Source organism: Berghia stephanieae, chromosome 1 (genome assembly GCF_034508935.2).
Source record: "Berghia stephanieae isolate SIO BIC M18660-M18661 chromosome 1, UCSD_Bste_1.3, whole genome shotgun sequence".
NCBI lineage: Eukaryota > Metazoa > Mollusca > Gastropoda > Nudibranchia > Aeolidiidae > Berghia > Berghia stephanieae.
The window spans coordinates 19,833,161-19,856,628 of record NC_088360.1 but is presented as its reverse complement, the minus strand read 5'-3'; the positions used below and the strand labels follow the sequence as shown (position 1 = coordinate 19,856,628).

At 33.5% G+C, this 23,468-nt stretch overlaps 2 protein-coding genes across 2 annotated transcripts; one reads left to right on the top strand and one right to left on the bottom strand.

The window, feature by feature from the left end:
- Nucleotides 1-897: 897 nt before the first annotated feature.
- LOC144970044 (adenylosuccinate synthetase-like) lies at nucleotides 898-20,140 on the bottom strand. Its single transcript, XM_078909242.1, has 12 exons — nucleotides 19,791-20,140; nucleotides 19,033-19,135; nucleotides 18,392-18,496; nucleotides 17,997-18,054; nucleotides 13,449-13,494; nucleotides 13,147-13,208; nucleotides 12,007-12,088; nucleotides 10,527-10,650; nucleotides 9,714-9,868; nucleotides 8,987-9,111; nucleotides 8,458-8,555; nucleotides 898-6,397 (listed from the first exon to the last, which is right to left on the bottom strand). The coding sequence occupies exons 1-12, from the start codon at nucleotides 19,956-19,958 to the stop codon at nucleotides 6,198-6,200; spliced, it is 1,326 nt and encodes a 441-aa protein (XP_078765368.1). The 5' UTR covers nucleotides 19,959-20,140; the 3' UTR covers nucleotides 898-6,197.
- A 173-nt stretch (nucleotides 20,141-20,313) lies between these two features.
- Nucleotides 20,314-23,144, top strand: LOC144970038 (testis-specific expressed protein 55-like). Its single transcript, XM_078909231.1, has 2 exons — nucleotides 20,314-20,517; nucleotides 22,020-23,144. The coding sequence occupies exons 1-2, from the start codon at nucleotides 20,335-20,337 to the stop codon at nucleotides 22,128-22,130; spliced, it is 294 nt and encodes a 97-aa protein (XP_078765357.1). The 5' UTR covers nucleotides 20,314-20,334; the 3' UTR covers nucleotides 22,131-23,144.
- Nucleotides 23,145-23,468: the final 324 nt, after the last annotated feature.

Genomic DNA, 23,468 nt, shown 5'->3' with positions numbered 1-23,468 from the left:
TTTTTTTTTTCATAGGATAAGAGATCATCGATGGAGTTTAATCAGCCAGGGAAGTTGACAATGCGCCCCCCCCCCCCCCCCCCCCCCCACCCCAAATGGGATATCAAAAGATAATAACAATAGTAGACTTCGAGTTTAGATGCGCTCACAAGCACCCAAGATATTAAATTTTTTTGTTTGTTTTTAAGGGTTTTACGGCGCTTGCAATACATTTAGGTCATATCAGCTCCAGTAACAAGGGAGGATATGGGATAGTAAAAAGTTCTAGAATTACAATTAAATCACCCAAGAAAAGGTAAGACAAAGGGGAATGGTACAAATAGGGAATTGTTGTAGATTCCAAGAGCATACCATCGATGTACTTAGATTGAGATCACATACAAGTCTCATCTAGACACGAACACAGGTCCCTACTAAGAGGAACACACTCAAATGCTTACACTATAAATTCAAAACAAGAAATATAATAATACATAACAGAGAGATGATTTACAAGGGAAAAAATATCATCTCCCAAAACAATAACTTTACATTTGACTGTTTCCCTCTCAGCCAGGGCCAGGACAAAACCAAGTAATCTCACTCCAAGACAAAGACAGAAAGCATGTTGGAAAACAGATATAAGGGGATAGAAGACGCAGTAAGTGCCTCCCTGCCCACTATGGGAGGTCAGGAATCCCACCCAGGATATTTTTCCAAAAAAAAAAGGAGAGAGAGAGGGAGAGAGAGAGAGAGAAAGAGAGAGAGAGAGAGAGAGAGAGAGAGAGAGAGAGAGAGAGAGAGAGAGAGAGAGAGAGGAAAAGAGAAGAAGAAAGAGAGAGAGAGAGAGAGAGAGAGAGGGAGAGCAAACTCTTGTGACAATATAAGAATATAAGAAAGAAGCAATCAAATGATAAGTATTGCAGGCATGTTATTTTTATTTATGAACCAGCTTACATCGGTACCATTAACAATGATAAACGTCTATTTCATCATTTAAAAATCATAATAAAAATAAAAAAGGGAAATGATCACATAGGTAAATGGCAACCTCAGATTTGAAAACAATACTTGATGGATAAATCACTACAACAAGAGGGTAATTGAAATCTTTATTAATGAAAATTGTTTTGGCTGATTGGTATTATAATGAAAAATTGCATGAATATATATATATCTATGACTAATCTTCCGGTACTAGTAGTCTATGAATTGAAGACGGCCCTCAAAGAAGAGATTAAGTTCTTTATACAAATTACAAAATATAGGAGAATTGGGGTGGAGATTTCTTTATTTTTTCTTTTCAATATATTTTCAAACCACAAACTTATTCATGAAATGAAATCTGTTTAATTATTGCACTTCTTATATATCCCTAAGACTTTTCTCTGCCAGAAACTACAAAAAGAAAAAAGAAAAAAAAAAAAAGAATTTTACAAATTTATCAAGATAGTATTAGTATTGTTACACTGTAATTGTAATATACATGAAAAAAATCAAGCAAAATATAATATAAACTTAAATACGCAGTCAAGGCAAAACCAAACGTAAAAAATAAATTGTGACATTTATCAAATCCCCTCTTTCCCCGGCAGGCAAATAAGTAAATAGCAGTTCTTTGTATGTTCAACAAATCAAAGTTTGTCATTAACGTCAAACCAAAAATCAAATTGTTAGATCAGGATCTCCGTAAATGATATTTCCGAAAATAGAGATGATGCTAGTTTGTAAAAATAACTATCAACAATCTTATGAAGAAAATACATTTCTTATGTTTTATAAGGCTTATAAGAAGTAAACTTTCATAATTTGGATTTGTTACTTGATCAAAATCAAAATGGCAGTTCGACCAGTTTGGGATTTTGTTCCTCCATCACGATATTTGAGCCACGTATCCCAATAAAAGATGAATGTTATAATGACTGATAAACAACTAAAAAGCCAGAACTGAGAGTATGGTTTGTTATTACTTAGAAACAAATGTTAAAGTATAAAATCACTTGCCCTACTGCAGTCATGATAATAAGTAATCTTTTTCATCATAGATTTTATACAATCCTTGTTGGCTCTCCTGATTCTTCAAATAGTCGCTGCCTGGCAACATAACATATGTATCAGTTCTTTTGCCCTTTCTTAAAAAGACACTCAAAACTTTTTGTAGAAAACGTCAGGTGGACTGACCACCGCAGTCAGTGTGTCCTGAGCATGACTGCTACTGCTAGTGTGCCCAAGAGCAGCTGCCAAATGTTTTCTAACAATGAGCACACATAAAATTGTAAATAAGCAGATTGGGTCTGTGTAATATACCCGAGGTATAGCCCAGTTAGTATTAGGTACATTGAGCAATTAATATATTGATTATTTGTTTTCAGGATTTTTACACCGCTTGCACTTTTAGGTCATTTCAGTGCCGATAAAAAGGAAGATGATGGAGGAAAAGTTGTAGATCTGAAGTTAAAAGTATCAAAGAAAAAGCGACAATGGTGACGGGTCCAAATAGGGAACGGAAGATTCTACAATCAATCCATCATTGTGACTATTTTGACTTTTCCTAAAAGTCCCATCCAGACACAAGCAAAGGACTCCACTATGAAGGAAACGCTCAAATGTTAACCCCGGCAATACCAGGAAATAAAACCCCTGAGCAATCTCAAACCTAGAACAAAGGCAGAGAGCAACATGGAAAGGTAAAACGAATATGGAAGTATGTGCGGGACTATCAGTATCATTCAGTGATTCATCTTTATTAGTCTTCAATGTTAATGAACTGACTGAAGAACCATCAGGATGCACAGAGTCATCTGTTTTATTTTCTCATGCCTCTTCTGTAGGCGGACTGGCAAATCTGATCCAAAATAAACAAAATCCCAGACCTGAACGCGGCCATGTCCAATTCTCTGTTTATTTTTGTAGAAGGCCAATTTTAGCTCTTGAGACGATTTATGAATATAACTTAAACATCTTAGTTGCACCGCCATAGTACAAATATTTAGACCTACAACAAACAAGCAAAGTGAAATGAAGGCTACTTTCCTCACTAAATGAGAGAGAATTTCAAAGAGTAAAAATTTCAGACAAGTATAAAAGAAAATAAAACCTTTGTGTGTGGTTTTTAAATTGCATGAATTCAATGACAGTGAATATGAGGTTTACTTGAAATGTCAAGGTCTCTGATTCCATTATAAAACAGTGATCTCAACAATGGCTGCAGTACAGGCAAGTGACTCTAAGACAAAATTAGATCAATTTCTTTACCACGCTTTTTCTGGACCTTTTGATGACTGGAAAATGGTAGAAGCAGCATACATAGCCAATAAGTATTGTAAATAAATGTCTTAAAGAAATCATCTATAATTCATAAAAATTATATTAAAAAGCAAGAAAATAAAAATTAAAAATCTCTGATTCTATCAAAATAAGAGAAAGAAAGAAAAAAAAAATTAAATAAGAAAATAATTAATAAGATGAACAAAACCCACAAAACAAACATTACCAACTATAACAATAAAAACAAAACAAAAATCTATCAGACCTTTCAGCACCAAAAACTAGTAAAATTTAAAAGTAAAAAAACCAAAGGTATTGCTTGAGATGGGTTATAAAATAAAGTTATTCCCGAAACATGTAGCTTGTAAAAAAAAAAAGAAAAGAAAGAAAGAAGAAAAAAAAAAGAAAGAAAGAAAAGAAAAGAAAGAAAGAACCAAAACAAAACAAAGCAAAACCACAACCCTAAAGTTAATTTAATAGGAATATTCAACTCTGTTTTTGGGGGGTTAAAAATATAAATGCTGAATGTTTCTATCAATTTTTTTGTCCACCAATATTTACTATGAACTCTCCCATCAATCCCACAAGAAGACATCAGTCAATCTTCAACCATCTTGGCAGAAAAGGAAATAATATAGCAACTGCTTTTCAAACCACACAGGATGCCCCAGACAACAAGCAGTGTTATACCAGTAAAATTGGGAGGGAAGTATGTAATACAGTTTTGTTTACATTATAAAGGTGTCAGATCTGTAGCAATGGAGGATATAATAATTTCATTGATTTCAACCATTACATTCGGGGATGTTTTAAAAATCATAAAATGAAACATATTCTCTAAGACTTTACAAATAGAATTGTACAAAATAGTAGTATCAACAATGAAGCTCTATTTTATTAAAATTATTAGTGATCTATCAACACTGCCCCATTTAGGAGACGGCTTTTATAATTAGAGTTGGTGCCATGTGTTAAATGTCAAGGAAGTTTTAAATACCACATCTTGCTTAACTCACTCAACCCTAACACTGACTATATCCGTGGTTTACCCGGTTACTTTTACCCCATGCCTATTTATGACATTTTTCTGAGACAAATTATAGCCGCAGTATCAAAGCTAATGTTTTTAGTTTTTACATGATAATGGTAGTTGAATAAAAATATCTATGTGCATGCTCATTTTTAATACAATTTTTCCAATTTTGAAAAGTAGCAAAAATCTCTAGGATTGAGTGAGTTAACAATTATAACAATTTAAATATCAAAAGGTATTTCTTTTAACAAGTAATAAAACTATTTTACAATCCAAATGTCATGGTTGAAAATGGAAATGAAAGGGTAAAAATTTCACTGAATCATGCCTAGTTGATTAATCATTGTACACGATGATGAGGTAGGAATGAGTGGAGGTGAGTTACTAATAAGTTTTAACTTGAAATTTGTGACACATGATCATTGTCAAATACAACAGGGATCAAAGTGAATACTAAGATGAGATGGACTGTATAAAGTAATGGATAAACTTGAATATGGAGTCTTCAAAAAAAGAACATGATGTCAAACACAGAGTGATTTAAACTCAAAACTTGTCTTCGGCCAATTACAAACACAGTTAAAACGTTAAAGCATTACTTTCAATCCAGACAGACTGTTTTCATTACTGGCTGAAGAATGGTTTAGAGCCCGATACGTTCTATGTTTGATTATTTGCTCTTTTTTGTTTTTTTTGAAAAAGTTACTTTCATTTCTTCTCACAATGGGGATATGAGATTGTGATGAAAGGTCAGTTTTATAACATTTTGATACAAAAAGACATCAACATTGAGCAAACGTTTTTATTAACCATTATTCTGGGTTGAATAATGATTATAATAAAAACAACAACAAAAACACAGGGCATGGCCAAAAGGAATAGCTTGACTAGTTTCTCAAAGACACAAACTAGGTCCAAAAAAAAATCTCTTAGCTATTTGGTCATTGGTCCTCATTTAACCAAGAGAAACCAATGAAAACTAAATCAATTTCATAATTCTAGTAATTTCTTAACATTGATGTCATTTTGTGATAAAACAACCGTTTGCCCCAACCACGTGTCCTCCACTTTGAGAATATAAAACAAAGAAATTATTTCAGAATACTAGAACTATTGAGTCTACCATCACTTTGCTGATGAATATTTTCACCTATTAGACAAACACTGTGTCATGAACAGAGATCAATGGATAAAGGAATTGTCACTCAATTTTTAAAAAAAAAGAAGAGATCTCCAATATCCATTTAATTTATCAATCCTCAAAGAATTTAGTCACTTTTTCCAAACCAAAATCCTACTGAGCTAAAAAATAAACATCACTGAGTAAATATCAATGTCACGCATAGTCATCTAGAAATAAAAATTCAATGGGGAACATCATTCCTTGAGGTTAAGCACTTGTTTTATACTGTGTCACAATGTAGATGATGATGATGATGCCAGGATGACCACACTATTCTAAGACATGTTGTTAACTAATAGATATTAAAACTCATTTACTTTCCCACAAAGAAAATATATGCCCATTACCATACCTTATGAACTCAGTATAATAAAATCTTCTGAGAGGTTCATTTTGCCTTATTCACGAGATTCTGACAATACAAATAAAGCAGAAAAAAAAAAAAAGGAAAGGAAGAAAGAAAAGAAACAGAAAAATAGATGGTTGTCCTAATTGGCATTGACTACATAAAAGCAGGTTAGACAAGGTTAAAATACTGAACAAATTCACAGCAACCTTGGAATTCACACAGTCGAGGAAAATAATGTTAACAATTATGTAAATACTGATTAATACACAAAACATACTGTAAAAATTATTAATATCAAAATATAAGATCTTTTCGTAATGTCATAAAATCTCAGGATCCTCTTCAGCAGTGGGTGCATCTGGAACAGCAACAGCAGCAACATTGTCTCATAATGTTATGATTGAATCACGATCCTTGCCAACACCAATCCACCTCACTGGAACGCCTATGTGGGCTTCTATTGTCCTCACGTACTGTTGAGCTTTCAATGGAAGATCCGAGAATTGTCTGGCATTCTCTGTATTCTCTTTCCAGCCAGGGAGGGTAATGTATTCCACCTCAACTTGCTGAAGATCTTCATCAGATGCTGTAAAATTAAACAAAACGAAATAATTACAGCATCAACCAATTATTTCCATAGCTGCCAACTTTTCAAAGAGTGGTGGTAGGGATGAAAACCTGTAATAGTGGTGGTAGGGATGATGTAGTAGTCATGGTAGGGATGACTTGTAATAGTGGTGGTAGGGATGATGTAGTAGTGGTTGTAGGAATGATGATGTGGTAGTAGTTGTAGTAGTAGTGGTGGTAGGGATGACGATATGGTGTTAGTTGTAATAGTGGTGGTAGGAATCTGATGTGGTAGTAGTTATAGCAGTGGTGGTAGGGATGATGATGTGGTGGTAGTTGTAGTAGTGGTGGTAGGAATCTGATGTGGTAGTAGTTGTAGTAGTGTTGGTAGGGATGACTATGTGGTGGTAGTTGTAGTAGTGGTGGTAAAGATGATGATGTGGCGGTAGTAGTTGTAGTGGTGGTAGGGATGATGATGATGTGGTGGTAGGGATGTTTATGTGGTGGCAGTATAATGGTCGACTTTTAAAATTTCCAAGACAAAAAGTAAACTTCTATATTTTCCGGGACAACCATTAATTATTACAAATTTCCGGGACAAATCCGGAAATTCCAGGATGGTAGGCATGCCTGTGTAACCACTCCCATATTTTTAACTTTTCGCTAGACTTTTTACTTTTATCACCTCTCTAAAACAACTTCACTTAGCTTCATCTTGTTTCACAATCATCACATTTCGAATACAACACTCATCACAAAGAAAAAGCAAACAGAGCAATACGTGAATGCTCAAGTGCCAAGATATTTGTATTTGTTTAAAAGGGTTTTACGGCGCTTGGGACACATTTAGGTAGTTTCAGTGATTGTAAAAAGGAAGAAAACGGGATAGTGAAAAGATACTAGGATTACAATTTTAAAAAGGACGTGAGTAAAAGTAAGACAAAGGGTAATGGTTCAAATAAGGAACAGATGTAGATTCCAAAAGTATACCATAAATGTACTTAGTTTGAGATCACCTGAAAGTCTCATCCAGACACCAGCCCAGGATCCCACTTAGAGGAATACATTCACATATTTATAGAACATATCCAAAACAGAATGCATAACTAACAAGACATAACAGAGATGATTTACAAGGAAAAATTTATCATCTCTAAAACTAATACTAAACATTTGACTGTTTCCTCCTCAGCAAATGACCCCGCAAAGGCCAGAATAAAACCAAACAATCTCAATCCAAGACAAAGACAGAAAGCAACTCGGTAAACAGATATAAGGTGACAGCAGACATAGCATGTAATCTCCTGCCCACCACGGGAGGTCAAAGGACACCACCCAGCCCTGACATTTGGACAGCGGTGTCAGCCAAAAATTATCTATGACCTCCAATGAAGCTAGGATGTCCAAATTAAAATCAGCTGATGGTTATCCTATCTTATCTTATCCGAACCAGCGACCATCTGAGCTCTAGCCCTTCGGTCTTGTGCCATGACGTAGAAGTTAGACGTCTTTTGTAGTTGTTCTGGGTGACTATAAAGTGCGTTACTGATGCTTGGATTTGGTGGGAGGAATGTGCATCTCAGGTCTTCAAGAGGTTGACATTCAAGCAAGTGGTGTGTTACTGTTTCATTGGGGTGTTGACATAGGGGGCAGGAAGGGGATGTGTCTTTTGTAATTTTGCTTAAATGGTTGTTGAGTGGTATGTGTTGTGTTCTTACGTGAAAGATGATGCTTTGCTGATGGTTAAAAATCTAGAAAAATGCCATCCCTGTTTCCTTTTAATATCTTTTCTTGTTTCTAGTTTTCCCCTTCTATACGATTCATCAAAACCTAATGCCATTTTCACGGTCACATCTTTATCTGTACAATTTATACACGTTAATAACACTAATATTTATAATGTGCCTAATCTATTGACAAGCTCTCTCTGACGCTTAACACACAAAACCTATATAAACTGCCAATATACAGACACACAAGCATCAGAAAACAAATGCTGCAATTTGTTTTATGAATAAAGGGTGTCTGAAGAAGAGATACTTCAAAGCAAAAATACTAAATTCGACGACAAGAACCAACCTGGAAAAGTGTTCAATTTCTTGCCATGTAGAATGTATGCCACACCCACTTTAATCTCCTCTAAAATGTCAAGAATATCAAGCTTGGTAATTGCTAAACTGTTGAATGATAAAAAAGCAAACATTGTGAGGGACTTTTTTGAGTATTATTATATAAGTTTGGGCCTACTATGAAAAGAAAAGTGACACATTACAATTACACTAAACACATAAAATGATAAATGCTCCTTACAAAATACACCACACACATATGTGAAAAATCTGTACTTCAACAATCTCCCTTATCATTAAAAAAAATTAAAAAAAAAAAAAAATAAAAGGAAAAATAGTGGTCGGTTGATGAGTATTCAATTGAGATAAAATCCTTAGAAACATATGAACAAACATCAGAAATTAAAACAAATTAAAAAAAAAAATACAATGGAGTCATCTTGAAGACTATTGCTAAGTTTTTCATTAGAACCTTGATTTTCAAATATGTCATAACTTAAAAACTGGGTACATAATTTCTTTATTGGCCAAAAGCTTACCCTGAGAATCCATTGATCATGTTGGAATACTTGAGCATAGCAAGATCAAGCCAACCGCATCTCCTAGGTCGGCCTGTGGTAACCCCATACTCTCCACCTCTGCTTCTCAACAGCTCACCCAAGTCCTAGGAAATATTATTATTGGAATACATAAGACATACAAATACCTTATATGAAAAGCATAAAATAATGATGTCTCTACCAGTTTTTTCTCTCTTCTTTTTAGTGGTTTGTACCTTAAATATTTAATTTACTTTACACTTCAGTAGTTGTAAGTTTATAGCAAACTCTTTGATTTGCTCTGTGTCAAAAATAATACTTAAAATGACAATCAAAATGAAGACACGTTTTTAATTGATCACGCGGTCCATAAATGAATTATCTACCCTATTTTATTCCTATCTACAAGAAAAATGTGTAATTATAACTAAAATAAGCAAATTAAAAAAAGGGATAATGAAATATAAAAATGTATTTTCAGTGACACATCAGATAGTAATTTACGAGTATCAATCGGCTGTTGAAAAAAGTGATAGGATATTATTCCTTATCACTTAATGATTTCCAGACTGTAGGATGTAGCGCAATAAGCACAATTTAATATGATTTGAGAAGTGTAAGACAAATTTAGTTTATCACCAGAAAAAAAAAAAATACAAAACAAATTTGATGGGAAAGTAAAAAAAGATTTTAGATTTAAAACAAACAATAAAAATATAAAACTTACATTCTTTAATTCTGTTGGAAAACCTCCCGATCCTACTCTTGTCAAATAGGCTTTCACCACTCCATAAACGTTGCCAATTACATGTGGGGGAATTCCCAAACCAGTACAAACACCTCCCACCGAACAGTTGGAAGATGTCACATATGGGTAAAGACCTGACAAATTAAAATATAAGAATGTAAAAAAAATAAAATTGAGTAACAAGATCCTAAGATTTGCCCCCTCTTTTTTTTTTTCATTTTACTTTTGATCAGTATACATCACCCATTGTGACTATGTGGGTTAGTAGTAAAACACTCAAATTCAGATCATTAGGTCCCAAGTTCAAGCCCGTTCTGGATGGCACAAAGTTGAGAATTTGGAAAGTGCTCTTTACTCACATTCTTTCACCATACTCAAATCCAAGCATCAGTAACACACTTTATAGTCACCTGGAACAACTACAAAAGACGTCTAACTTCTACGTCATGGCACAAGACTGAAGGGCTAGAGCTCAGGTGGTCGCTGGTTCGGACAAGTAAGTAAGTAAGTTCACCATACTCAAGATGTAAAATGAGTACCTGGCCAGTAACAGCATTGTCTATGTCCCAAAAAAATTGTAATAGTGCACAGTAAGCATCATGTCTCCACCTACATATTAAGTGTTGATGTTGTAAAGCGCTTTGAACACATTGATTGAACATTGCGCGACCTAAAAGTTCAAGTTTCGTCTCCCTCCCCCTCCCCTAATTGTAGGAGATTTTAAAATATTTTGTCAAATGCCAAAATGAGACGGAAAATATTGAAAATAAGAGTTTGTCAAAAAGGACCTACCAAAGTCAATATCCAAAATTGTGGACTGGGCACACTCCACCAGTATACACTTGTTGTCAGTGATGGCTTGATGAAGAAAACTGACGGTGTCTGTTACCATTGGTCTTATACGTTCTCTCAGTAACTAATTGATAATGGAAAAAAGAACACAGTAAAATGATAATATAATACCCCCCCCCCCCCAAACAAAAACAAAGTAGATTTCTGTACAAAAACAACAAGGACAACACTGAATCCAGCCCATCAGCAGACCAAATAAAAACACATTTTCATTTCATTCACTACAAATCTTTTGCTAGTCGTCCTGCCAATCTTTTGAACGTGAAATCAGGGACACTCAGTAAGATCTTTTAAAACTTCTTGCAACAGCGAACAATGGCTCACTGCAAAAGAGCAGATTGCAAGATACTACAATCCTCTCATCCGCCTTTTGTTTTCTTGACAAAGTGGAAACCCAAAATATCCACATTATGTCTTTGTAAATAAAATTGAAGCTCCCATCCTATTTTTTTATTATTAATCATACTCAAGAGCACAACACCAAGCCAGATTATTGATCAATTTTACCACTCATGCCAACATCTCTTAGTTATTACAAGAAGAGATGCTTTATCGCTTAGCCATCAAGTTCACAAATAACCCCTTTTTTGTCAGAATGGAATTTTTAAAATTATCTGATATTACAGGTGCTAAGTCTGACAACAATATACTTGTATTACATTTTTTTTTTGTTTGTTTGTTGCTTTAGGTCTCTTCCAACACAATTGAGGTTATATGAGAGACCGCTGAAACAAAAAAACAAGCAATCTAACAAAAATAGTACAAATGTCAATCAAAATCATAACCTAAAGATATCATAAGCTAAATTATAAATAACCAAGAACAAACAGGCAGAGGATTTACAGGAAAAAAAATATCCCCTGTCAAAAATACAATCACAAACCAAAGAAGCAGGATAGGCTAGTAAAGAGAAGAAGAAACGACATCACTATCGGATCGTACACCCATGCGAACATCATAGGTATATGATTCAAGGGTGATGCTCCCATCCAACCACCCGCTGTATTACATTTAAATTTGTACTAATTTTATTCACATAATAACATAAGCCAATAAAAAAAACCAATCAAACTTGGAATGTGCATTCCCTTAACTAAAATCTTATAATACAAAGAAGCCCAAAACAAAATAACCCTTTAAACAATTCTTAAATGAAATGAAATAAAATAAATTAATTTCTGTCCATCATCAAATTCACATGCTTTCATATTTTTGGTATGTCCTTCATTTTGGTAACATCCATTATTGCAAAAATATCTTTTTGAACCGTTTCCCTCCAAATTTGGATAAGTTGGCAGATCTGCATACATATCCAACATAAAATCAATGATTGTAAATTTTCAATAAGATTAAGCAGTGCATCAATAACAATGGAGAAAATATTTGCTAAATAATCTGTAGAATATCAAATACAACAAACCTTATAGCTAGCCAGCTCTTCATCAACATCAACAACAAGATCCGAAAAATAACGCTGGTAATGGTTTACAAGGTTCTTAAACCTGAAATGATAATTCATTCATGGTCAAAGCAAAAGGTGTGTCAAAGGCAATTTAATGTGTTAAAAAACCCATTATTTAAAAAAAGGGAGAAAAAAAAAAAAAAAAACTGTCGTCAAAACATAGGAAACCCCCCCCCCAAATGTTTACGTATTTACGTTAAAAAAAAACAAAACTATATAATAGACCCAAGCAAAAAAAATCCAGATATCCATACACATAACATTACAATTTTTAAAATGAGTTTAGTGCCTGTTATGATATCAACACAGTACCTATAAGCTTAAAATTCCTTAATATTCTTTGAGCATCAATAAGAGATTGTGTTGACTTATGAATCGATTCTATTTACAAAGTGGCCAACTTTTCAGAGCTAAAACAGGACACCATAACACACAATAGCGTTATGAATTAAAACTGCAGTATGTCTGGACTATTATAAGATATAATCAAGATTTAGAGATTTTTCTGTTCTTTTGTTTTAATTTGCTAGTCAAAAAAAGCATAATTCTGGGACTCGATAGGGTCATTTCCATCCACATAAGCAGTCCAATTTATTTTCTCAGATTGCAAAATCGGACAGTCCAGATTTTATCAGGACAATTGAACACAATGCAGTTATAAAATAGTTATTAATATACTACAATCTTGCAGGGGCATAATTATGGCAGAATTTCTTTCAAATATTTTCTCTGACCAATCTCTTCAGATACAACCACACACCATTCATTTTCACAAAGAAAGTAGTGCTGGTAATGCACCTCTAGCTTCTTTGAAGTCAAAATCACATCATTATTGTGGAAACAGCATACAGCAATGTAAGGTTAGAAGAAGACTGAACCATATAAACAAAATCTTTAATGTTTCAACATTACGGCTACTTATTTCTGACATTGAAAAAAGCCCAAAGAAGACTTTGAAATGCCCTTTTCAACCAAAACTTAATATTCAAATTCAAAACTATAAAAATAGAGGACAAATTATTTTTACCATGGCATCTGAAGTAATTACCAGGGAAATTTCAACAATGAAGTTTTAAAAATGCAAATCAAGTGTCTTACTTCTCTGAAAAGACTTCATAATCACCCATGAGGTCAGATATTCTGAGTCCATTTCTTGTGGCCTAAAAAACAATGTAATAAATAAATACATAAATATTTTTCTTTAATTATTAAAAAAAAAAAATCCTTTGCATCTACGAGACACACACAAGAAGTGTAGGCATTAAAAAAAAAGTCTTGGTAACACAACTTTATCTTTGAAAACACTGATACAATAAGATGAAAATAAAAGTACAATCATATCATTGTATCAACATACCTATTCAAAATACAGTGAGAAAACGTATCATGATAGACCATACCTTTGAAGAATATGTGGGACCAATGCCTTTCTTTGTCGTGCCAATCCTTTAAAACACAATACAAAAAGCAAGATTTTATAATAGGATAGCATTATTTTGTAATAATGTTACTCGCTATATCAAATATGCTACAGGATACCAATCCACTTCATTTTATTTTGTTTTTAAGAGTTTTACGGCGCTTGCAACACATTAAGGTCATATCAGTGTCAGTAAAAAGGAAGAAAATGGGATAGTAAAAAGTTCTAGAATTACAATTAAAGCACAAAAGAAAGGGGTAGACAAAGGGGAATTGGTTCAAATAGGGAACAGATGTAGATTCCAAGAGCATGCCGTCAAAGTACTTAGTTTGAGATCACCTAAAAGTCTCATCCAGACACAAGCACAGGTCCCAACTAAGAGGAATATACCCAAATGTTTACAAATTATATAATATAATACGTAAACTAAACATAATACGATGCATAACAGAGAGATGATTTACAAGGAAAAAAATATCTTCCAAAACTATAACTATACATTCGACTGTTTCTCTCCCAGCCAAAGAACTCCGGCCAGGGCCAGGACAAAACCAAGTAATCTCATTCCAAGACAAAGACAGGAAGCAATTGGAAAACAGGTTGGGGGGATAGAAGACACAGCTTGTACCTCCCTGCCCACTATGGGAGGTCAGGATCCCCATCCAGCTATCCACTTCATTCCAGATGCACATAAAATTATTTGCAGTCTCCACTCCTCCCTGTTTACAGCTGCAGGCATATCGAATATACATATAAATATATCATGCAAACCTTTTCCCATAATACTACATTAACTTTATTCTAATTCAAAAGAATATCAAAAAGATAAAATATGATTTTTGAGATCATAATAAAAAAAAAAAAAATGCTTAAGGACAGAAAATCTCATACAGTCCTGTCTCTCTAATCCAGAACTATACAATATTTATGTCACTATCTCTGTACATCACACCGACCGACAGTCTGTCAGTTACTCTAGTTCAATGCAGTTGACAAGTGATCGGCGTAGACTCCTATTTAAAACGCTTTATGCATCCATTTGAGGTCAGGAAGATAACTTATTAGTCTATCAAGACCAGTCATTGGCACATAGCCCCGCATCCTCAATCAAAGTGGTGATACAGTGTGTTTGCAGTAATTGAAAAGCGTCAATTATATGTGACTGGTTAGTTTACTTATATTCGATAGACAACCCCAATAATTTGATATCAATGTCATTGGGCATACAATACAAAAGCTATTGTTTTTAATTGAGGTAAAGGCAAATCTTTGATGTGAGTTTGATCTCACTAAAACTTGACACTCCTACTTTTCAATCATCCTTACAGATTATGAACAATGTTTCACTGGCCCTCAATTGCTAATCAAGAATAAGCACCACCCTACTCAAATTAACATGTATTATCTCAACATCAACATGGTAGCACATTCAGCAAAGAGAAAAATTAAAGAAATTGATTCAGTAAATAAGCTCTGTGAAAAACTATTTCATATGATGAAAAAAAAAGAACAAAACAAATAGGAAATGAAAAAAAAAACAAAAACACAAAAAAGCCATTTAAATGAACATCACTTTCTTTTTGAAAACAAAACAATAAAACACTCAACGTGTGAGAAAAAAAAAAAAACCCAAAAAAAAAAGAAAAAAAAAAAAGAACAAAATAACCCCCCCCCCCCCCCCCTCAATATTTTTTTTGCAACATTGAATTGAAACAATAAGATAAGACCACACTTTGGCTAATGGTAAAATCGGTAGTCTTATTATTGTTACAATGACAGGCTTAGATTACCATGGCCTGAGATCAAAACTACATAACATGTCACTTACGATACTGATTACAATATCGGTTTGTTTGTTTGTTTTTTAGGCGCTTGTGACACATCGAGATCATTTCAGTGTTGGTAAAAAGGAAGAAAATGGGGACAGTCAAAAAATTCTAGATTGCCAATTAAAAGCACCCAAGAAAAGTTAAGTACGACAAAGGGGAAAGGTACAAACAGGGAACAGATGTAGATTACAAGGGCATACTATCATTGTGCATAGTTTGAGATCACCTTAAAGTCTCATCAATACACAAGCACAGGATCCCACTAAAAGGAACACAAATGCTTACATTATACATTCAAAACAACAAACATAATAACACAGAACAGAGATGAATTACAAGGAAAAAAATATCACCTCCCAAAACTAACTTTATACATTTGACCGCTTCCCTATCAGCCAAGGACTCCAACAGGGGCCAGGACAAAACCAAGTAATTTCATTCCAAGACAAAGGCAGAAAGGAACTCAGACAACAGATATAGGGGGATAGAAGACACACTAAGTGACATTCCTCCCTTCCAGTATTTGGATTTCTCTGCAATCCGGATAAAATGCTGGGAACGGAGGTTTTTGGATTACGGAGACATGACTGGATATAAAATTAGGAAGGACAACTAAACTTTGTAAAATAACTGAAAGAATATTGATAACTCAATGTTTTGTACTGCAATGAATTGCCAGCAGCTTTCAAATTAAAAATTAAAATGTTTAAAAGAATATAATAATGATCTTTAAAATTTAAGGACTTCTATCATCACAGCAAAATGTTAAGATACGACTTGTTTAGGATAATAAAGTCTCTCTTCAAACATAAACCTTTGACATTGGTAAATAATCTTTCAATTGTGCTGCATCCTATTTCATGCTTTAAAAAACAAACAAAATAATTAGTCACAATACACTGATCTAAATCCAGACTTAAGCATTAACAGCTTTGTATAGATAAGGATATAGTTAATGAGAGCTTGAACATCTGCTACATGTAAACATGTTTATATACCAGCAGTCAAAGGATATAGTTAATGAGAGCTTGAACATCTGCTACATGTAAACATGTTTATATACCAGCAGTCATTAAAAAAACAAAAACAAAATGAAATATATATATATATATATACACACACACACACACATATATAAGCCATGTCTCCATATTCCATTCCCAGCATTTTGTCCGGATTACAGAGTAATCTAGATTGCGGAATCAGTTTCTAAAGTGGCATGTCATTTCGGTCTCAGATGTGGATCACTAAGCCTATCATTAGAGTCAACAACAATAAAACGATACAGCTATTATTATTGGCCACTGTGTGGTTTATTCACAAATTGTCTTTACTTATGTAATTTTAATCACTGTTTTATTTTATTATATGAAAAGGTTTTCCGTGTAGCTTGACTAATGAGTCAAATTGAGAAATAAATGGCAAACTCAAACACCAATCAAAGACTTACCTTTACCTTAATTGAAAACAATAATACCTTTGTGTGCCCAACAACATCAATATCAAGTGACATGGGTTGGATGGGCGGATTGTGTAAACTGACCAGCCACACATGATTGATGCATATTATTACACACACACACCATTTACACACACAACATTGGTTTAGGAGATGGGGCTATCTTCAAATGATTGAACTGGATAAATCCTATATAATGACTTGTTCCCAAAATTTACAGACTAGGTAGTACAAATGAAGAAAAAAAATCTGTCCCCAAGAGAGACATGTCCGGTTAATGAACGAATCTGGATTTGAGAGATCTGATTTTATATTCCTTCTAGACTTGCAACTGAATTTTTCCATTCAACATGCCAACTAATATTGCTGGAAGACAATTAATCAGTACAGTGCATAAGAAAGAAAAGACTCCTGCTAGTGCCAATTCATCAGTACTGACCATAGCCTGTATAACAATAATATACAATTTTCTTTGATGTAAAGCCCTTTATGCTTGGCAAATAGAGTAAGGCATTTGTTTGTTTTGTTTTTAAGGGTTATACAACGCTTTTAGGCCATTTCAGCGCCAGTAAAAAGAAAGAATTTGGGAAAGTAAAAAAAATCTAGAATTACAAGTAAAGGTACCCAAGAAAAAGTATGACAAAAAAGAATGGTTCAAATAGGGAACAGATGTAGATTCTAAAGAGTACACTATCAGTGTACTTAGTTTTAGACCTAAAGGTCTCATTAGACATCAACACAGGATTCCACTGAGAGGAACACGGGGTACAGAACATATCCAAAACATAATACATAGCAAAGAGATGACTTACAATGATAAAAAAATTATCTCCCAAAACTAAACATTTGACTGTCTCCCTCCCAGCTAAGGACTCCGACAAGGACCAGAACAAAACCAGCAATCCAATTCCAAGACAAAGACAGAAAGCAACTCAGCAAACAGATTGGGGATAGAAGGCACAGCAAGTGACCTACCCACCATGGAAGGCCAAAGAGTAGGGCACTGTTAGACATGTAACTTATTTAACCATAACTATAAAATCAGCCCCTCATGAAATTCTTGTTTGGTCAATATTACATAAAAATATAGAATTGATTTAAAAGTAATGAGGAATAATTTAAATTGCACTCAATGTAAATAAGGAATTCTAAAAACTAGCAATCCTTCCCTATGATTAAATTTATTCATCTATTGTACTTTGCCAAGAAAAAAAAGAAATGCAGAAAATCTGTTGCTTACAGTTTCTGTCCCCTTCCTGACTCTTGCCTTCCGTCAACTTGTTGATGCAGATCAAACACTGATGAACAAGAAGTAAATGAAGCTCTACAGTCTACATGCATAAATTATTGCAAACTGATTTTATGGTACAGAGGATTTCTGATCAAGATCTGAAAAAGTTAGTGTGAATTTCCAGTTAGATCGATGTGCAATACATTTATGTGTAACTAATGTCAAGTCCAGCCATGTAATTTTCTCTCAAAATATTCTGTTAAAAAGAATACTTTATAAAATTTCTTTTATGGGGAATAACAGAATAGCCTTTCACAGTTCAAAAGGAAAAAAAGTAGAAGAAAAAGGGAGCAGAAGAAGAAGAAGAAGAAGAAGAAGAAGAAGAAGAAAAAAATATGACATACCCAAATGAGCACGATCAGAAATAATAAGTCGATCCTCCAAGTTTTCCAGCTTGTTCTTTTCTATTTCTTTGAAGAGGTCTGGAAGGTGAATGACCACTCCATTACCTGTAAAATTTAAAAACAGGTGATATAGGCAATCTTGAAGATTAACTTGCATCGAATAGGAAAAATCACAACTGAAAAAAAAGAAGAAAAGATTGGCAAAAGAATTTCATAGTGGGGGGGGGGGGGGGGGGGGGGGGGTGTATAGCTTTTTTGTCTAAAATCTTTTATATTTCAGATGATGGGTGCAATCTAAGTGACCACATTTAAATTCAGTTCATTTTCTTCTTAATAAATAAGTTAAATGGAGTGAAATAAATATAAGTTTCAAAGAAAATATATTTTTCAATCAAAAAGAATTTCTGAGACTATCAAAATTGATATAAATCATTAAAGTGAAGAGAAGCTATCGGAAGCAGCTACTGTATTCTTTTTTCTTCAAATACTCTTTACTAAAATATTGTATATATATGATTTGATTTTCCTCTTTTCTCTCTCTCTCTATTTCACATTCTGAATTTTGGCACCCTTGTTATTTCAGAGTCAGTGAATAGGAGTGCTTTCTTCATTCTTAAATCAATCACAACAAAACCCCTCACCAATAACAGCTTTACAGTTCTGGTAGACAACACCACTTGGGAGAAGATGAAATGCATAGTGTGCATCCTGAACATGGACTGAATGACCAGCATTGTTGCCTCCCTGTTCAAATAAAAATTAAAAATGAACATAAAATCTTCCTAACACCAAATGTATGATGATAATGAAAGAACAGGCATAAAGATGAAAATATTTATTGTCCATAATAATATAAGTACTCTACAGAAGATTCAGCTATCATATCCAATCACTGCTGGCTGAACAGTCATTTTGACTTTGCTAAGTAGACTTGATGGATGCTCTCGCCTCTAGCTTGAGATATTGGAAATTCTCTCTTGAGTTCAGCAGAAACAAAAATAGAAAGGGAGCCCTTCCATTCCATATGAAGAGAAATTGTATGTTGAGGGAATAGTAATTAAAAAACCAACAGACTGCACTATTCCATGAACAAATACTTATTTGATTAAATCCCCATCTCTTCAGATTGATATATTTTTAGGATACCATATTTTTTATGTGACTGTGACTGATGCAATTTGTTTTATTTTTGCACTCTTCTTCTGCAACTACTACAGACAGCTACATGACTGACTCACGACCTTGTAACCAGATTAAGATTCCTTAGATTTAGATCTAGGAATAGGAACGGTATATGTGTCTTAATTACTATCATAAATAACCATTATTAAAAAAACAAAAACAAAAACAACAACAATATTATAATATTTAATATAACATAATACGAGTTAGTGAGTACCTGACATCGACAACATAAATCCATGTCTGCACCAAGCATATCCACAACTTTTCCTTTACCCTCGTCACCCCATTGAGTTCCTAAAACAACAGTCACTGGTCTCTGCTCACCAACTCTTTTGATTTTTGAAGGCACAGCTCCATTAGTTACAGCCGTATCACTTGCCATTCTGAAAATTATGAATATTAAAACTTTCGAGATAGGATAAGAACAAATGGGCCAAGTCCCACAGTACAGTAGCGCCAAATTATCAGGTGATTGATTGTAGGCGAAGATAAAAGAACGAAAAGTGAGGCAGAGCGATTTGTCTTGATTATGACCTTGATATAGGTATCAGTTTCAGCAGTATCACCGCGAAACGCACTTTGATTACGAAACTAAATAAGAATTTTGATTTATGCATCAGCTAATTAAATAACCATGAACCCTTTATTTACAATAATGTTATTGTATTATGAATGAAATGAATCATTTTCACCAATGATAAAATACGACAACAACGGTAGACAGGAATCTCAGTGGTTGCTGGGTGTCTGTAAACAACATGGCGGACAGTGCTCCTCTCTCGGTGGAAGCTGACGTTGTTAGTGCTACTGCCAAAGAAACTATGGATAACATTGTTTCAAATACAATAGTGACAACACACGACTATACCGTGCCTATAGAAGATCCATATAACAAAGCAATCGGCTACCTAGAAAGGCATAATATTTTACAACTTTTTCAGGTACCATTGAAAGCTAATTTTAATTAGACGTCTAGTGTAATATTGAATTTAGTTTTTTTTTTTTAAAAAGAGTACCTAAATGTTTTCTGTTTAATTATGATATAAGAATGTCATATGTGCCCAAAGATTTCAAACTCCTCCAAAACATGGTTTGTACAATGTGTGTATCGAATAGGAACAATTTATTTCTGTACCGCCACACCACGCCAACATACAAGAAAGACAATCCATATTGATTTTTTACCTATTTGCCAATTCAATTTTAATTGATATCTTACTCGGAGTAAATAAATGGAGTCTTTCATAAATTCCCTTGATATGAGACTGAAAAGTGAATAGAGGGATAGATAGATATATAGATAGACAGATAGATAGATAGATAGATTGATGGATGGAGATTTATAATATATATATATATATATATATATATATATATATATATATATATATATATATATATATATAAATTTCTACGGACATTACAATGGATTACGCCGACTGAAGAAGTGTAAAAAACACAGAAACGAGTCGTCTCGGCAAAAAAATGTGAGTGAAAATTTGCATTATATATTAGCTCTAACCACCACTATCGAGCACTTTCATACCTACAAGTACCCACCAACACTCAATATTATATATTATATATATATATATATATATATATATATATATATATATATATATATATATAATATATAGAGAGAGAGAGAGAGAGAGAGAGAGAGAGAGAGAGAGAGAGAGAGAGAGAGAGAGATTATTTAGTATTCTCGCCTGGTTTTTTTTTTTCTTCTCCTACAGCACTGTTACTCCCATCCGTTCGTAGATAGCTGGGTTGATCAGTGAGGAATAGAGGATAGATAGATCGATAGATAGATAGACAGACAGACAGATAGATAGATAGATAGATACATACATACATACACTTATGTATACATAGATCGATAGATGAAATAGTTGGCATTTAGAAAAGATCCGTTTTGAAAAGTGGGCATTTAGAGTTATGTTTTAAAAAGGAATTATTCTGTTTTTAGCAAATCTAGTGGCCATTTAGGCAAAACGGGCATTAAGACAGCAGACATCTAGTCAATCACCACTGTTCAACTACCACCATCACTACTACTACTACTACTACTACTACTACTACTACTACTACTACTACTACTACTACTACTACTACTACTACAACAACTACTACTGCTACTACTACTACTACTACTACTACTACTACTACTACTACTACTACTACTACTACTACTACTTCTACTACTACTACTACTACTTCTACTACTACTACTACTACTATTACTACTATTACTTTCTGCTAGCATCGCCACAGTCACCACTAAAAACTGCATCATCATCGTCAGCATAATCATAATATTCATCATCATCATCATCATCATCATTTGTCGTCATAACACCACCATAACCATTCATTGTATATTAATATTTGTAGTCATTCTATTTGATCTGCTGATTTCTTGCTTTCTCCTTTAATCCAGCACCTGACGACAGATGTCATCTTCCATAGACCAAAGGACCCCATCGACTATCTCATCAAAGAAGTACAACAAATGAAACAACAAAAAGAGGCAGAGAAAGCAAATAAATAAGAAATGCTATAGTTTTTTTTTTGTGTGTGTTTTTTTTTTTATCATACATGATATGGACATTTCCTATCAAGACCTGTGATAAATGCTATGTGTAACAATGTATTTATTTTACATCATTTACATTATTTCAATTTAAAGATGTTGAAATCGTTTTTTCCTTGTCCATCTCATAATGGGATCTTTCAAGAATTGTGTAGTAAAAATGATCATGAATAATGTAAACTGCTTAAACTGTTTATTAATGATATCTTCATCCAATATTTATTTCCTATTACACATGACGTTTTGGCGAAAATTCATAAGGTGAAAAGAAAAAATATTTTGTTTTTGAAAATGAACATTTTACTTTTTTTTTTTCAAAAGCAGTTTAAAATGTTACACTTATTTAATTGGCTCTCCCTCTTATCAATAGGAAATCAAATATTGTGATACTATCTTGCCATCTCCATTAATCAATATTTCCTACATGAAAAATCTTCTTTAAACTGATTTATAGAAGAAACTTTGCTCAAAGAAATCAAGATAAGCATAATATTTTGTACATAGGATTTCTATACCTGCCTGTTTCGAAGTTCTTTTTTGACCACTTAACTTCCACAATCTGCCAAAATACAGTTCAGATCAAATGTAGCATTAATTTATTGTACTACAATAACGTTAAGTATTTCAAGAGTTTAAACAATCAACGTGTTAAAATGTGTCAATGACACAGTTATGTAGGACTATTCCTCAAAACATATTGTGGTGTTTTACTTAGATTCAAATCAGCTACTTGATCATCAATGTGCACTACATTATTAAACTCTTCTTCTAAAAAGACAAACGGTAACAGCAAAAAATATAATCATCAACAACTAAAACAACAATAACAAAAAAAACAAAAACAAAAACACAAAAAACAAAGAAAAACAGCGATAATAAAAAGTAAACGAAGAAAAAAAAAACAGAAAAAAACAAACAAAAAACAACAAACAAATCAAAACAAAAACAAAAGAAAACTAACAAAACGAAACACATGCAGAGCTGCCTATTTGACATTTCAAAAATTCCCAGCTTCCAAGGACAATAAAAAGAAAAAGAAAAAATTCACTATCAATAGCTTTACAAATTCAATAATTTTTTCCTCATCATGATCTAAAAATGACCCAAAGTCCTGAATAACCTATAGGTTTTAAGGAACTAAACGTTCGTTTTCAACAAGATTTAGTGAATCAAAGATCAGTAGCTGGAGCCAAAAAAAAATCGCAATTCTAAGATTTTTGTGGTACTAGGCATGTCTGCAAATGACAAACAAAGACATGTAATATTTCCCCGCATTCGATATTTTTTACAGAATTA

Excerpts from the sequence above, each read along its gene's own strand:
- LOC144970038 (XM_078909231.1), top strand. The coding sequence starts at position 20,335 with ATGGCGGACAGTGCTCCTCTCTCGGTGGAAGCTGACGTTGTTAGTGCT. Across the intron at positions 20,518-22,019 it reads ATATTTTACAACTTTTTCAG|CACCTGACGACAGATGTCAT; the intron begins GTACCATTGAAA and ends CCTTTAATCCAG.
- LOC144970044 (XM_078909242.1), bottom strand. The coding sequence starts at position 19,958 with ATGGCAAGTGATACGGCTGTAACTAATGGAGCTGTGCCTTCAAAAATC. Across the intron at positions 19,136-19,790 it reads ATTTATGTTGTCGATGTCAG|GGAGGCAACAATGCTGGTCA; the intron begins GTACTCACTAAC and ends TTATTTGAACAG. Across the intron at positions 8,556-8,986 it reads ATGATCAATGGATTCTCAGG|TTTAGCAATTACCAAGCTTG; the intron begins GTAAGCTTTTGG and ends ATCATTCAACAG.